The 17,083-nt window shown below is 41.7% G+C and overlaps 1 protein-coding gene across 8 annotated transcripts in view; it reads right to left on the reverse strand.

The window, feature by feature from the left end:
- CEP15 (centrosomal protein 15) overlaps positions 1 to 17,083 on the reverse strand; it is a 281,589-nt gene that overhangs the window by 47,592 nt on the left and 216,914 nt on the right. For all 8 annotated transcript variants that reach the window (XM_085627574.1, XM_085627576.1, XM_085627570.1 and 5 more), the window contains one exon: positions 4,550 to 4,673. In XM_085627574.1, the coding sequence (XP_085483700.1) occupies positions 4,550 to 4,673 (124 nt within the window). The remainder of the gene's footprint in view (positions 1 to 4,549; positions 4,674 to 17,083) is intronic.

Raw genomic sequence — 17,083 nt, forward strand, 5'->3', positions numbered from 1 at the left:
CTCAAGCAGAGCACAAAAAGGCGAAGAACTCACTCAACCCTGATCCTTTCACCACCCCAGCCATATACTGTTTCCAATGTCAAACGCATTCTAATACCACATTGCATAATGTTCAAGCAAAAATCAATAGTGCTGGAAGGAAGGGAAATGTACTGAAGTGAGCAGTTACACCAGGCTGAGGTAACATAGTGATTACAGTACTGACAGCTGCACTCTGTCAAACTCATGGTAAGTCACTCGTGTAAGGTGAGGATACATGGTCGGCTATTGGTCAGCATTAAGCTCGTTTGAGTGAGGCCAGGATACAGTGTCCAAAACTCAACAGGCTGAAATGCTTAAAGAAATATGGCATGTTGACACTTGATAGGTGTAATCAATTTCAGACAAAGGGGATGCAGAAATGTTTGCAAAATGTGTCACTTTAAAACAAGATGAGTGAGACTGGACATGTCTCCAGACTATGACTTTTATGAACTTGATTGTGGTGAATTCTGTAGTCACAGTATTTCATAGACAATGACGTTTGTTTCTTAACAGGATCAACACATGCTGGTAACGGTGAGAACGAATGTCAGTGCTTTGGAGGTGAATAAAACTTTACTGGTGTGCCTGTTGTGCTGATAAAAATCACAAGTATGAAAGATCATTGGTTTTAGTTTAAATATACGCACATTTAAAAGCACAACACTTGTCGGAAAGTAGGCTGCAATCTGCCATACCCCAACTACTTATCAGCAAATATATATCGATCAAGAAGTCATTTCTCACTTAACTTACATATTAAGAAACTGGAGCATCTGTATTACCTATCAAAAACACCAGTCTACTTTAAAGGAACTCATTAACGCCAAAATTTCTTTTAATACATTTTCCACTGAGTCTGCAAATCTATATTTACTCAAATCTAGCGCTAAATTCTATAGTGCTCAAAACAAGTCTGGTAATCTTCTTGCTAATTATCTCAGAATCAAAAAAGAACGTACTAAAATTGAATCTATCATTTCTTCATCTAATACTGTGCTCCATATAGACGAAGACATTCTTTTGGAATTTTCCGATTTTTATAAGTCGCTATATACTCCTGAATCTTCACCTCTCGTCTCGGACATTGATCAATATTTAGCTTCTATACCTCCGCCTCTTTCTTTAGATGTAGATTTCTCCTCTCTAGAATCTGACATACACACTAAAGACATTCTCAATGCTATCCAGTCACTTAAAAAGGGGAAGGCTCCGGGTCCTGATGGCTTTACTATAGAGCTTTACATTCACTTCTCCAGTTTACTTATTCATAAATTACTTAAATAATTTTTGTTTTTTATAGCTTCCCGGAGTTCTGAAGTTTCTTTTCAAGAGGCTCTGATTTGTCTTCTTCCTAAAGAAGGTAAAGATCATTCACTTTGTAAAAACTACAGACCTATTTCTTTAATCAATTTGGACTATAAAATTTTTGCGAAAATTATTGCGCTTCGTTTGGATAATATTCTACCTCACCTAATCGGTAAAGAACAATGTGGTTTCATTAAAGGTCGCCACCTCTCTGATAACACCCGTCTCTTTTTTAATGTACTTAGTAAATCTCACTCTTATAATTCTTCGTTAGCAGCTGTGGCTTTAGATGCTGAGAAAGCCTTTGACAGGGTCAATTGGCAGTTTATCTTTTCGACTCTTACTTGGTTTGGTTTTGGCCCTAAATTTCTTTCCTATATTTCGTTGCTTTACTCTTTTCCGAGATCATTTATTTTAGCTAATGGTCTTGTTTCTTCTTCTTTCCCGCTTCTCAGAGGTGTCAGGCAAGGCTGTCCTCTTTCTCCCCTTTTATTTATTTTGTCTTTAGAACCCTTCTTATCTAAAATTCGGATGAACAAAAATATTACTGGCTTTCCCTATGGCGATAAACATTTAAAACTCTCAGCATATGCTGATGATATTCTTTTATTTATATCTAATCCTCAGACCTCTTTACCGGCTTTTCTTTCAGAAGTCTCTACTTTTTCTTCAGTTTCAGGATACAAACTTAATGTAGTCAAATGTGAAATTCTTCCATTAAATAAATATTGTTTCCATGCTGATTTTGTATCTTCCTCTTTTCATTGGAGCCCTACTAAGATTAAATATTTAGGTCTATGGTTCACCTCCTCTATTAAAGATACTGTATCACTCAATCTTAAGAATCTCCAGTCCACTTTAACCACATCCACAACGCGTTGGCACCCCTTGTTTTTATCTTGGTGGGGTCCACTAGATTCTGTAAAAATGATGTTGGTCCCTATAATTTTATTTTTCTTATCTAATCTTCCTGTTAACATTCCTAAATCCTGGTACAAAAAAATATATACTTTTTTATCACGATTTCTGTGGCAGAACAAAAAACCTAGGATGTCTTTTTCCAAACTTAAACAACCTAAACACTTAGGTGGAGTTAACTTCCCTGATTTTGCATCATACCATACTTCCGTCTTTCTTAAGAATTCTTCTTCTTTATTATCTCAGAATGCGACTGATCTGTTGTCTTTGCCTTTGTGGGTAGACATTGAATCTTCCTTCATTTCTCCTCTCTCATTTGATGAATTTTTGCTCATATCTCATACCCCCCAAAAATGTTCTCTTCCCATCCTTAAACATATTCATAAAATTCTTCATCCTCTTATGCTCGATGGTTTAACTGATCGAAACCGTTTCTTGCAATCTTCGATTTGGTATAACAATCTTATTAAGATTAAAAATCGGACTCTTTTTTGGAAGGTTTGGTTCAACCTTTGTCTTAAATGGACTCATCAGCTATTTCTTGGTGATACCTGCTTACCCTTTTCTGTATTGCAAACTCGTCATTCCCTTCCCTCTTCATATTTTTCTAAATATATATTATTGACCCTAGCTGCTCAAAGTTCTTATGATAAACTCAAGACTTCTTCCACGCAGATCAGCCCTTCTCCTGTTCCTATTTCGTTTTTAAAATTGAGTACTTCAGCTTCTCAAATTTATAACAAATTGAGACACATTGGTCAGACTCGAGATAAATCTGCAGTTGAATCCAGTTGGGAATCTGATTTAAACACTTCCTTTTCCACTTCAGTATGGGATAAAATTTGGACTAAATTAAGGAAATCTTCTAGGGCGGCAAATACTACACAAACACTATTTTTCATATATAACAGGCTTTTAATTACCCCTGCCAAATTACATCAGATTAATCCTCTTTCTCCTTCTACCTGTTGGTCATGTCCAGCCCCTGTTGCAGATCTTAAACATATGTTATTTACTTGTCCAAGTATTCATTATTTTTGGACTAGAGTTTGGCAGCAAATTAACAAAATATTTCACACACATATCCCTTTTTCTTTTTCTCATATTTTTCTAAGTAGTGTTGCGGAAATGTGGTCCTCTTCCACCTCCCTTAATACCCTCATCATTGATTTGCTTATAGCTGTTGCTTTTCAGCAAATCACTAAATCGTGGAAAAATGCTTCAAATGTTTCTTTTCAGGCCTGGTGGTATGGTGTTTGTTATAACCACAGACTGGATAGGGCTTATGTTCATCCGATTACATTAGCCATTAAACGTGACTTATTATGGCTTCCTGTTACTAACTTTCTAGATGTGTCTGCTCAATCATTACCATCGCATATTCCAGCCATAGAAGAAGTTTCTAAGCCTCCCTAAATTAAGGTTAATTGACTATTAATATATTCTGTGCTTATTCTCAAATGTATAATTACGTTTGTAGTAGTGAGATACATATGATATACATGTTATACTTTTGATCACTTTTTTCACTTGTATTACTATTGGATATTTATATCTTTTTTGCTTTCCTTCCCTCCCCTCTTTTCTTTCTTTCTTTCCTATTTCTTTTTTCCTTATTGTATACAGCATATTTTCCATGTTTTATCATTACTATATATGGAATTGTATTACTGTTGTATCTATACTTATATCCAATAAACTTTCTTTTAATCTTAAAAAAAAAAAAAAAAAAGAAGTCATTTCTCAAACTATGAAGAGCAGAGAGTACTCCAAACTCGTCAGCCGGCTGACGAGTTTGGAGTACTCTCTGCTCTTCATAGTCTGAGAAATGACTTCTTGATCGATATATATTTGCTGATAAGTAGTTGGGATATGGCAGATTGCAGCCTACTTTCTGACAAGTGTTGTACTTTTATAACGGATAAACGTGGTTAAGCCCTGATGAAGTCAGAGATGCAAACGCATCCTACCTGACGAAACACGTGTTGGCTATATGTGCATTTGGAGAAGGTGTGGATAGAAGTGCATCTGGAGAATACGTTTATAAACATTTGATGGCATAAAAACAACGCAGTTGGAACAAGGACGGATTGGACTGTGATTTATATATATGGAGTGGTGCTCAGGATAAACTGTGTATACATTGTGGACTGGTTTCTGGTCCTAACTTTTAGGGGTATGGGTGGCTGCCCCACACCTTGGAGCACACAACGTGATAATTGATATATTGGACTGTAGGGACTTTTTGTGATTATGATTGCGCACAAAACCTTGCCATAATTAACTGTGTATACATACGCACATTTAAAAGCGTCTGATTTCTGATCCGTGCTGCAGCATGTGCTTCCCTACAAGATTCCGATTCAGCCTTGACGTTTTCGAGCTGGCTTTCCATCTGCTGAAGTAGTGCAGCTCTTTGAGACAGTCTATGAAGTGAACAGACAGCAGAAAGCAGTTAGTTCGTTTCAGGGTCAAACGATTCTCTAATATTATACTGTATCAATAACCACATTTGTCAGACTTGTACCAAAATGGTATCTGGCATGACCTGTCTGCTTGATATACAAATGTTTTTTCCGCAGTGGCTATTGGATTGTCTCCACACGCACACTTGTAAATAGGGTCTTGATTTCATTATTAGGTTGCACAAGCAGTAAGACCCTCCACCAGCAGGAGATCTGAGAGGCTAAGGCGCGCTGGTCTGGCCAAGTGCCAGACCTGCGCTATGGCATGACCCACACAGACATCCTGCTGTACGGCGTGACCCACACAGACATCCTGCGCTACGGCATAACCCACAAAGACATCCTACGCTACGGCATTACCCACACAGACATCCTGTACTACGGCGTGACCCACACAGACATCCTGCGCTATGGCGTGACCCACACAGACATCCTGCGCTATGGCATGACTCTGTGGTAAATAATTTAATTACCGGGACTTAATTTGATACAGAAACATAATAAAATAGCTCAGTAAATAAGAGGCAGAATCCGTGGTATTAGAGGTTCGGAATGGGCTTTATTCCAGTGGTCGATTATAATCGGTTGCTCCAAGTTCCATCACCACGAAGGTTCAGGAAGTGAAGTACATGCGTTATTGACAATCAATTACTTTTATACAATAGGCATTACAGTGAAGCAAATACAAGAGGCGTAACAATTGATAGCAAAGATAACATTTCACATGCGTAGCTGAAAAAGGCGTAATTGGGAGTAACAAGGAAAACGTCATTGGTTATGATGTCACACATGGGTGGACCTATGAAATAATTTCGCAATGTCAGCAGAAATACTTGGCAGAGATGCGCGCGCAGCAGCATGACGTGTGATTGACGTGCAACTAGGGGGTGAAGGGGACTTGACATTTAGCTCTACATGTGGCGACAGAAGTCTGGAGGGTCAAGTCAACCTAATCCCAAATCATATCTAACATCCTATGTTTAAAGAACTATGTTATCCAAAAGAGAGGTCTTTTAGAGTAGAATCTTATTCTATACTGACTATACTGACTGTTAGTGCGTGTACAAGCGTCTAAGTGTCTACACTAGATGCGAGGGCAGGACTCTTCCATAGTAACAGGGCTATGAATTACTTGCATAAAGACAGAGAAGCCGGGCCTTTTGCTCGGTAGCTGGAAGAATGTTTACTTAAACTACTAGACAGGAATGCATCGGGCAGGGAACGGAGCAGATAATTTCGAAGGTGAAATACAGTTCTTGGCAGGCAGCAAGCTGATGTCAGGCTTCGTGAGCCGCGCAGGGAATGAGACAAAGTTCATGGTCACAGATGCAGGCTCAGACTGGAGTTTTCAGAGGTAGAAGGCAAGAAGAGCTTGATGACAGAATCAGGGCCTACTCGTCTGAACTGTAAAATGGCATAAGTGAACCATATAAAGGCGGTGGCCTTTTGTACTTAGGAATGGAATATCCGGCCCATTCATGGCGGATCTGAAAGAGGACATGTTAACGGTGGACGCACATGTATTTGCGTCTTCATAACTGGAACTGGAGGGAACATACATGTACTTGTAACATGTACATAGAACCGTTGGGGTCCAAGATAGGGGACATAACTGACCAGAAAAATCCATATTTCCACATTCCCTCCTTGTCCCCTACTTGCCCGTCAAGAGACATCAATCTTCATCAATCCATTGATCTGTTCATATAGCATCATTTGTTCTTCTTTCTTCTTCCGGGATTTTGAACGAAAATCTTGATGTGGAATGCACGATGTGGCACACAGACCACAAATCGCTGGTCCACATTGCAGGCATAAGCAGCAACTGAATAGTATGAGAAGGCCAATACCTAGGAAGGATAGAACTCTCCATCCCCAGGCTGATAACACGCTCCAAAACCAACCGGACCAAGTCCAGGTGCCTGGATTCTGGTGTATCTGGCTTACAATCTTATGAAGGCGCGTTATAGCTTTATATACAGATGGCGAATTTTCTGGTATGAATACGCAACAGCTTGATCCGATGACCCTACAAGCTCCGCCCCTATCAGCCAGGATGACGTCAAGGACAAGACGATTTTGAAGCACAACAATCCGCATGGCAGACTGCTCTTCTGTTAAATTGCCTAGGGCGGAAATAGTTTCGTTCACTACTGCTTCAAGGGTTCTAGTCAATCTACGTATCAGCTTACTATTAGTAACGGTACCTATATAGGGAAAGAGACCTTTATTGAAATCTGTGTATTTTTCCCATGCTGTTTCAGTGTAATCGACTATTGGGAGATCTCTCCTTTCTCTATTGTGTACTAAATGAGTATTTCTGTGATAATCAGGAGGAGCTAGGAAAACAGGTGGCAAAAGAAATCCAATGTAGCAGGTACCATCCCAATCTAGAGGCAAACGTACATATGCCGTCTGACCACATATAAAATAGGAATGGCGGGAAGCTCTAAATGTCGACTTGCCTTGATCACTAAATTCTATTACAGTGGTGCATCTACTATGGCCCATATGTATGGAACCATTCTTTCTTACACATAATTCACCTTTTACTGGAAATACTGACATGGCGGGCAAACTTGGAGTGACTTCGGATTCGACATTCAGGATCATAAGATTAAGCGTAAAATTACCTAATCCATATACTTCATTTTCTAGATCAGTTCCTGTTCTTTTGGGAAGTCCCTCCTTGTTGGGGTGGCAGACTTTAAGTAAAACTAAGTTCAGATTTCCCCATACCCAGTTGTCTTGATAAACTGCAGAATTTGGATCTAAGGAATTGATTAAGCTAAACCATGCTCCACAGGAGCCGTTGTGTGTGAACGGGTATGGAAAGAGAGGTAGAATTCCTTTATAATTCTGATAGGGAGGGAGTCGGCCACATATCCAACAATTTGTAGCATTGCTAACCTGATGGGAATGATGTAACATACTAATAAAAGTGTTATTGCGCAGCGCAAATCTGTATGACAATTCAAGCGGAGGTAATTCACTAAAAGAATGTTCAGCAGTAACATTGTAAACATGTCTAGAAATAGGATAATATATGTGCAACAATATACTTGTAGTAATTAAAAAAAGACTTAAGAAAAACAAAATTATTAATGTCACTATGCAATGACTACGCAGTGATTTACAGTACGCCTGTCGTTTCAACATTTTTCGGGTGTTTTCTCTATTCAGGTCCAAGGGATACATGTCAGAGACAATTCAACCGCTTCACCTTGGAGAGGACTTAAACAATCAAATTGCTCGACTGATTGGACCTGAGTTTCAGTTTATAATGTTCAGAATTACTCTTTTCAACAAGAGGGAGTTTTGAGTCAATGGGTGAAGACACACGAGGTGTGGTATTCACATCTGCTGGTAGTCCATGAAATTTCTTGATATGACTTGAATGAATCCAGCCTTTTCTGCCCTCGATCTTCACGGCTGTCCTTGTCGTTAATAACACGAGCTGAGGCGACCTCCACCTAGGATCCAGCTGAGTCTTTCGATCAAAGTTCCTCACTAAAACGAGATCCCCCGGAATTACGTCATGGGGTTTCACTTCAGTGTTGTCAGGAAAAGCTGCAGCTACCTGTGAACGACAAGATTGTAGTGCAGACATCAAGGAAGCCAAATAATCTGTCAGCATATTACAGTCAATATCAGTTATTTTGCGTGGTATAGGAGTCCCCCACATATTTGGTGGTCTGCCGAAGATCACTTCATACGGGGATAGCCCTGTTCGAGAGTGTGCTACCATTCTTGTGTAAAAGAGTGCAACTGGTAATGCTACTACCCAGTCGACACCTTTCTCCCTGCATATTTTGGACAATCTGATTTTCAGAGTCTGATTATGTCTTTCTACGAGACCTGCTGCTTCGGGGTGTCGGACACAGTGGAATTTCCACTGATAGCCTAACAAAAGTGAAACGTGTTTCATTAATTCGGATGAGAACGGCTGGCCGTTATCTGAGTGAACAACACGTGGTAAACCGTATCGTGGGAAGAATTCTCGAACCAACTGTTTGGCAGTAGTCGGGGCCGTGTAATCTGAAACCGGGTATGCCTCCGTCCAACGGGAAAGAGCACAAACAACTACGAGAACATATTTGAATCCTCGACATCGTTCCATCTGGATATAATCCATCTGGAGGACTTCAAAAGGATGATCAGGAGGCTGAAATCCACCCTGTTCTACGGGAACGCTTTTTCCTGGGTTGAACTGGCAACAGATCATACAGGTACGAACTTTTTGTTTGGCTGCTGCTCGTAAATGTTTATTGAACCAAATGTGTTGAATGCTATCTAGCATAGCTTTTTCTCCTAGATGTGCGGGACTATGTACAGTGTTAATTATAACCTGGACCATTGAATCAGGAAGGAACCACACAGACTTTTCCTTCATCAACCATCCTTGATCCGTTTGGATCCCTCCTAATTCAGTCCATTTCTTTATTTCTTCTGGTGTAGCATGTGTCTGTATATCAATTACGTCAAGAGTAGGATCTTTAACCGTCATACAATGTGTTGGCGTCGGGACTATTGTCTTTGTCATGTCGGATGTTTGAGTTTGAGCAGTCTGTTTAGCTGTTCTGTCAGCTAGATCATTGCCTTGAGAAATGATATCAGTAACTTTCGTATGAGCTTTACATTTCATAATCGATATTGCAATGGGTAAATGTATTGCATCTAATAAGGCATGAATGAGGGGTCCGTGCTGAATGTGGGCACCGTGAGAAGTTAAATAACCTCTCTCTCGCCACAGCACGCCGAAGTCATGTACAACTCCGAATGCATAACGTGAATCAGTGTATATGTTGACTTTTTTATTTGTGGCTTGAATACAGGCTTGTGTCAGAGCGACGAGCTCTGCTGCTTGAGCGGACAAGGTATTTATACACTTGGTTTCAATAATTTCAGTGTCTGTTGTGACTGCATACGCGGCCACTAGTTCTCCTGTATCTTTTCTCATACATGAACCATCTACATACAATGTCAGGTCTGGGTCTGACAATGGGACATCTGTCAAGTCTTGTCTGGGTTTCGTCGTGATTGTAATAACATCAATACAGTCATGAGCTAGTGGGTCTGTTCCATTTACAGGTAAAAGTGTGGCAGGATTCAATGTGTTACAACGTCTGATTTCTATATGTGGCTGAAACAGTGTTAACTCGTACCCTGTAAGTCGCGCCATCGTCAAGTGTTGTGTTTGCGTTCTATTCACAAGAACCTCCACTGCATGTGGTACTTGTACTGTCAATGGATGTCCTAACACTATGGCATCGCTTTGTCTGATTGCTAAAGCTGTCGCTGCCACTGATTTCAGGCACGCAGGCAGAGCCTGAGCTACGGGATCCAATGTACTAGAAAAATAAGCACACGGTTTGTGTGATCCTGCTTGTTCCTGTGTGAGTACTGACAAAGCAGTACCTTCTCGTTCTGTAACAAAGAGTGTAAAATGTTTTCTGTAACATGGTGTTGCTAAAACAGGTGCTTAGCATAGAGCTTTCTTTAAGCTTTCAAAAGCTTGTGTATGTTCCTGAGTCCAAGGGAGAACAGTCGATGTGGCTGCCTCCTGTGTTGTCAACTGAATGAGTGGTTTTGCTAGAAATGCATACTGAGGGATCCACTGCCTACAATATGAAGTGAGGCCTATGAAAGCCCGCACCTCCTTTTGTGTCTTGGGTATTGGCATGTTAGCTATCAACTGAATGCGGTCGGGTGTAAGCTGCCTTCCCTCCTTGGACAGCGAGTGTCCAAGATAAACAACTCGCTGGACACAGAATTGCAGCTTAGAAGGGGACACCTTGTGCCCCTTTTCGGCTAGAAATTGTAAAACTGTCAGTGATGCTTTCTCACATTCGGGTTCGCTTCTCGCGGTGATCAGCAGATCATCGACATATTGAAGCAAAGCAGTGTTAACTGGCATGTGGATACTGTCGAGTTCTCGTTTCAGTGCTTGGCTATAGATGCTGGGGCTTTCTGTAAATCCTTGAGGTGCGCGTGAGAATTTAAAGCTACGTCCATTTAAACTAAATCCGAACAAATATTGGCTTTCCGGATCTATTGGGACGCTGAAAAAAGCATTCTTGAGATCAATTACAGTAAAGAATGTTGCTTCGGAATCAATAGCTGTCAGTAATGATGAGATATCTGGGACCACAGGGAATTGTGGCACAATGCATTTGTTTAATTAGCGCAGATCAATAACCAATCGATATACTGGCGGGGCCTTCGGATCTGTTCGTTTAAGAATCGGAATTATCGGTGAATTACATACATTGGAGTCTGTTTCTACAACCACTCCTTGGGCAATAAGCTCGTCAATGATTTGCAGTAATGCCACTACAGCATCTGGTGGTAACTTGTATTGTCGCATTCGTGGTAGTACCACTCCTGCCTTTAGTGTGACTCGATATGGTGTAATATTCATGCAACCAACATCAGTAGGGCCTTGTGCCCATAGATGTGTAGGTAAAGTCTGCAGTCGGGGATCCATGTCTCTAGACACATAGTGACCTTTAAAATCACGCAAAAACAATCTTACTCCTTCCGGAGAACAACATATTATAGCTCCTAGAGCTTTCAGTGTTTTTATTCCTAACAAGTTTTCTGGACATGATTTAGTAAGCAATAAATCTGTAGTTCTGGTCAAGGGTCCTATCGTAAGAGGAAGAGGCTGTGATACTTCATTAACAATAGGTTTTCCTGAAAAACCAAGGGATATATTCTGTGAGCCTGAGAGGGGTGCCCCTGGAACTTCACTACGTTTTATGGTTGTTCGACTTGCCCCTGTATCGAGTAAAAATTTTCTGTCTTGACCTAATAATTCACTATGTACATAAGGTCCTTCTTGGTCTACAGGGACCTCGATAAGGGGTAAGTCAACTTCCTTCTCTAGGCTGTTTCATGCATATCGTTGGTAATCAGGATAGTCATACTGTGCGGTCTGGTACAGCTGTCGTGTCGTGGTTTGTGTGGCAGCAACAGGCAGCGCTGGTGCAGCCGGCACAAACTGTATAGACTGTTGTGGAGCTGGCATGGACTGTGCATGCTGCGGTGCTCCTTGTTCATTCTGATCCTGTCTAGGTGGCCGTGGTCTTTCTTTTGTAATACCTGTGGCGATATTACGCTTCAGGACTGGGCAATCGTGTACATGATGACCTGGTTGTTTACAATAGTTGCATGTCCCTTTTACAGGTCCTGCTGAATCACCGGAATGTGTCGTACCCTTTTTATGTCCTTCAGCTGGAACTGTCTGGGAGACTAGCATTTTCATTTTCGTGTCTTTCATGCGTCTTTGTTCATGATCTTGTTCCTCTCTAATTCTATTGTGATGATACTGTAACATTTGTAACATTTGTGATGGGGTGTTACCTTGCCAGGTACTCTCGAATTTTAATACTCTATTCTTCACTTGGGGCAAGGAATTTTCAACTAATTTTGTCACGAACAGATGTGGGTATGATTCGCTACTTGCTTTTATGCCACTATTTATACCAAAACATTTTTCAAATCGTGCATAGAAATCACTAGTGTCTTCATCTTGCTTTTGTTTACAGGCTGAGATTGCACCCCAGTCTTCCTTTTTCGTACTTAATAAACGTGGCAGTACCTGTACTAATAAACCTGGTAGTGCTTTAGTTTTGTCCCCAAGCCCCGAACCTGGACCTCGGGCCTTTTCTTCATTTTCTAATGCTGTCCAGTCTATCTTTTGGTCTCCCACCTCCCACTCTTTTTCCTTGAGTTTTTCATAAATGCCAGCAGGCATTAATACCTTTAATATTGTCATAATGTCGGGATAGGTATACTCTCCCATGAGTAACATGTCTTTAATTTCTCGGTGGAAACCCGCTGGGTCTTTGTCATGACTGGGTACCACTTTCTTCATTTCTAACAATTCTATTTTCGATATGGGCGTATATACATATACACGTTTAAACTCATTGTCCTCGCCTTTTATTGGGTGTACTTCTCGTAAGGGATTCTGTCTGTCCATGTAATACGTGGTTCTTTCCTTGATGGGCAATGAGACATGTTCTGGGCATACAAAAAGAATGTACTGCTTTCTTAATTCTAGTATTTCTTTAATTAACTTAGTACCTGAACCTCTCCATCTATTCTTGAGTAATTCAGTCAGTATTTCAGGTAAAGGACCAGGATCTGAATGCTGACTCTGATATAGTATAAGGAGTTGTTGAATCATATAAATCCCAGCTAAACGCTGTTCAGCTGGGGTGAGATTCAAAAATGTGTGTGCTACTGTATCATCACTATACATTCCGGGACTGTCAATCCAATGAACGGCTGACCTGGCTAATTCTTGTTCATCCATAGAATCGAGAAAATGATAACCCCTCCGTTCTCGGAGTAATTTGTCAGCGGTTTGGAACGAATGCTCGGAGGACCTTATATTTATTATAGGTGTATGAGAATTTCTGTTATTTTCTAGACATATCGGACGTATCGGGTCAGTAAGACATCTGGTACTATTACAAGATCTTCCTCTACCTACAAAGGCTATGGTGTCTGACTGTCCTGTGGGCAGTCCTGATCCTTCCTCCTCATTTTGTTCAAACTGGTCTACCGCTAATCTCTCTTCGTGTAGGCGTTCTATTTCTTTACGGATCTTTCGGCACATGGCTATTATACAGTTTTGCTTATCATGTCTCCCTTCTGATATATTCTGGCTCCATCTGGTAAGAATTTGCATTGCTTCCGGGTCTACCCCCGGTCGGTCTTGATTTCTGATCACACAATTTATGAGAAAACGTAACAGTTCCCCCTGTATCTCCACTTTCTGGTATTCCATAGCTCTGTTAATACATTCAGAATCTCGCCCTGTTTGGACAAAATGGTATATATTATCTAGATGCGCAGTCATTCCTGGTAACTTCCCTAAATACACCGCGGCTCGTCTGATACGTAATGATGCCATGATCATTTCGTCCTCTTTGCCGGGCACAGGGTCATATCTACAATCTACAAGAAGTTCCTTAAGCGTACGGGCATTTATGAGTTTGGGGGTACGTGAATGTGCTGACTCTTGAAAAGTAAGTTTATTTATTCTAGGTGGCGTAGAAAAGATATTGGTAGCACCTCCGGTAGCCCCGTCTGGGGTATCGGGTGTGAAAGGATTCGTTGAACGTGATACAGCAACTATAGGTGTGGATACAGCTATAGAAGTAGCTGTAGGAACAGATGCAGAAACAGATGGGCTTGCCGGAACTTGTGTCAGAACTTGTTGCTGTAGGGATACAGATACAGGATCTTGGCGTTGAACCTCCCCGGCCAACGGTCTATGTGGGGCGGGGTTAGCATACTCGGGAGCTGCGTCATCTAAATATGAGGAAAGAAAAACATCTTCTGCGGTTCTAGGATGCCCCTTAGGATGTACTTTTATTGGAAATAATGGGGGTGGCAAGTCTTTTGGTATCCCCGCAGTAGCCTTAGGTAATCCTTCGGCCAGAAGGGGATACATACCCTTCATAAGGGCATGTCTTTGTCTGTCTACTTGTTCTGATTTCACTCGTGCACCTTCTTCAATTAATAGATTTTCTCGGACTTCATTTGAATTCTCTTTACTCTTCTCTTCCTGTCTACGTGCTTTTTCTGTGCGTCTATACGATTCTTTACGCCATAATTCAATGGCGTCTTTCTGTGATTGTCTAGCTTTCTTTTTCCATAATTCTTCCTCTACTTTCACGATGCACTCTGCATCCCAGGTCCCAGCTGCGGGCCACCTCTGACTTTCTGGTAATTCCTTAGTGTAATCTACCCATAAATCGAGAAATAATATAGCATCTAGGCCATGTTTATGATACATGAAGTACCCTGGAGTGTCCCTAGGAGGAATAGGAACAGCTTCTTCGAGTACCCCTTTTCTAGTTGTGATCTGTCTTAATTTCGAAAAGAGCGGCATATTGAAAACTGATCTGATACTTGATTTTGAACAAACTTAATACAGTAAACACAACAATGAACAGTCATTCATACCACAATATGCAGAACGTACTAAAAACATTTAACATTTAATATTTAACTGAGCAACAATGATGATGACGATCTAAGGAAAACTTAATCACTAAACATAATACTCGACTTGAACTGAATTATTCTGAATTTATATACTTGATATACTAGATATACTGCTAAACAGTACAGATACACTGCTGAAACAGTGCAGACCGGATTTGTGTACCCAAACCCGTCTGGACCGGCACAACTTATGTGCACGCCAGAACGCCTCCCCAGTAATGGTACTCACCGGGTAGCTCGGAACGGAAGGCCTCGGAAACTGAACTGAACTTGAACCGGACTGGACTCGACTCGAACACCTCGGAAACCGGACTCGACTTGGGACTTCGGAAACTGGTGGGCCTCTGTATACCTCGGATCTTGCTCTCTCAGCTAGGCTCTGGTCGGGATACTTCGCACTTCTCACCGCCTCGTCTGGGTGTTGATCGCAGCCTCAGTCGCCCCCGCTTGGCCGGAGGGAGATACAGGAAATCCTGCTGGTACGCGTTATTGTCCGTCCAGCTGTGGCAGGAGACCGGGCCTGCAACGCACCGCCGGCGCGTGAGATGAGAAAGTGTCCCTATTCGGGCGCCATTCATGTGGTAAATAATTTAATTACCGGGACTTAATTTGATACAGAAACATAATAAAATAGCTCAGTAAATAAGAGGCAGAATCCGTGGTATTAGAGGTTCGGAATGGGCTTTATTCCAGTGGTCGATTATAATCGGTTGCTCCAAGTTCCATCACCACGAAGGTTCAGGAAGTGAAGTACATGCGTTATTGACAATCAATTACTTTTATACAATAGGCATTACAGTGAAGCAAATACAAGAGGCGTAACAATTGATAGCAAAGATAACATTTCACATGCGTAGCTGAAAAAGGCGTAATTGGGAGTAACAAGGAAAACGTCATTGGTTATGATGTCACACATGGGTGGACCTATGAAATAATTTCGCAATGTCAGCAGAAATACTTGGCAGAGATGCGCGCGCAGCAGCATGACGTGTGATTGACGTGCAACTAGGGGGTGAAGGGGACTTGACATTTAGCTCTACATGTGGCGACAGAAGTCTGGAGGGTCAAGTCAACCTAATCCCAAATCATATCTAACATCCTATGTTTAAAGAACTATGTTATCCAAAAGAGAGGTCTTTTAGAGTAGAATCTTATTCTATACTGACTATACTGACTGTTAGTGCGTGTACAAGCGTCTAAGTGTCTACACTAGATGCGAGGGCAGGAATCTTCCATAGTAACAGGGCTATGAATTACTTGCATAAAGACAGAGAAGCCGGGCCTTTTGCTCGGTAGCTGGAAGAATGTTTACTTAAACTACTAGACAGGAATGCATCGGGCAGGGAACGGAGCAGATAATTTCGAAGGTGAAATACAGTTCTTGGCAGGCAGCAAGCTGATGTCAGGCTTCGTGAGCCGCGCAGGGAATGAGACAAAGTTCATGGTCACAGATGCAGGCTCAGACTGGAGTTTTCAGAGGTAGAAGGCAAGAAGAGCTTGATGACAGAATCAGGGCCTACTCGTCTGAACTGTAAAATGGCATAAGTGAACCATATAAAGGCGGTGGCCTTTTGTACTTAGGAATGGAATATCCGGCCCATTCATGGCGGATCTGAAAGAGGACATGTTAACGGTGGACGCACATGTATTTGCGTCTTCATAACTGGAACTGGAGGGAACATACATGTACTTGTAACATGTACATAGAACCGTTGGGGTCCAAGATAGGGGACATAACTGACCAGAAAAATCCATATTTCCACACTCACCCAGACATCCTGCGCTACGGCATTACCCACACAGACATCCTGCGCTATGGAATTACCCACACAAACATCCTTCACTATGGAATTACCCACACACATCCTGATCTATGGCATTACCCACACAGACATCCTGAGCTACGGCATTACCCACACATACATCCTGAGCTATGCATTACCCACATGACATCCTGCGCTAAGGCATTACCCACACAGATATCCTGCGCTATGGAATTACCCACACAAACATCCTTCACTATGGAATTACCCACACAGATCCTGATCTATGGCATTACCCACACAGACATCCTGCGCTATGGCATTACCCACACAGACATCCTGAGCTACGCATTACCCACACTGACATCCTGAGCTACGCATTACCCACACAGACATCCTGCGCTACGGCATTACCCACACAGACATCCTGAGCTATGGTATGACCCACACGGACATCCTGCACTACGGCATGACCCACACAGACATCCTGCACTATGGCATTACCCACAAAGACATCCTGCACTATGGCATTACCCACACAGATATCCTGTGCTATAGCATGACTCACACAGATCACACAGA

Source organism: Triturus cristatus, chromosome 9 (genome assembly GCF_964204655.1).
Source record: "Triturus cristatus chromosome 9, aTriCri1.1, whole genome shotgun sequence".
Taxonomy (NCBI): Eukaryota; Metazoa; Chordata; class Amphibia; order Caudata; family Salamandridae; genus Triturus; species Triturus cristatus.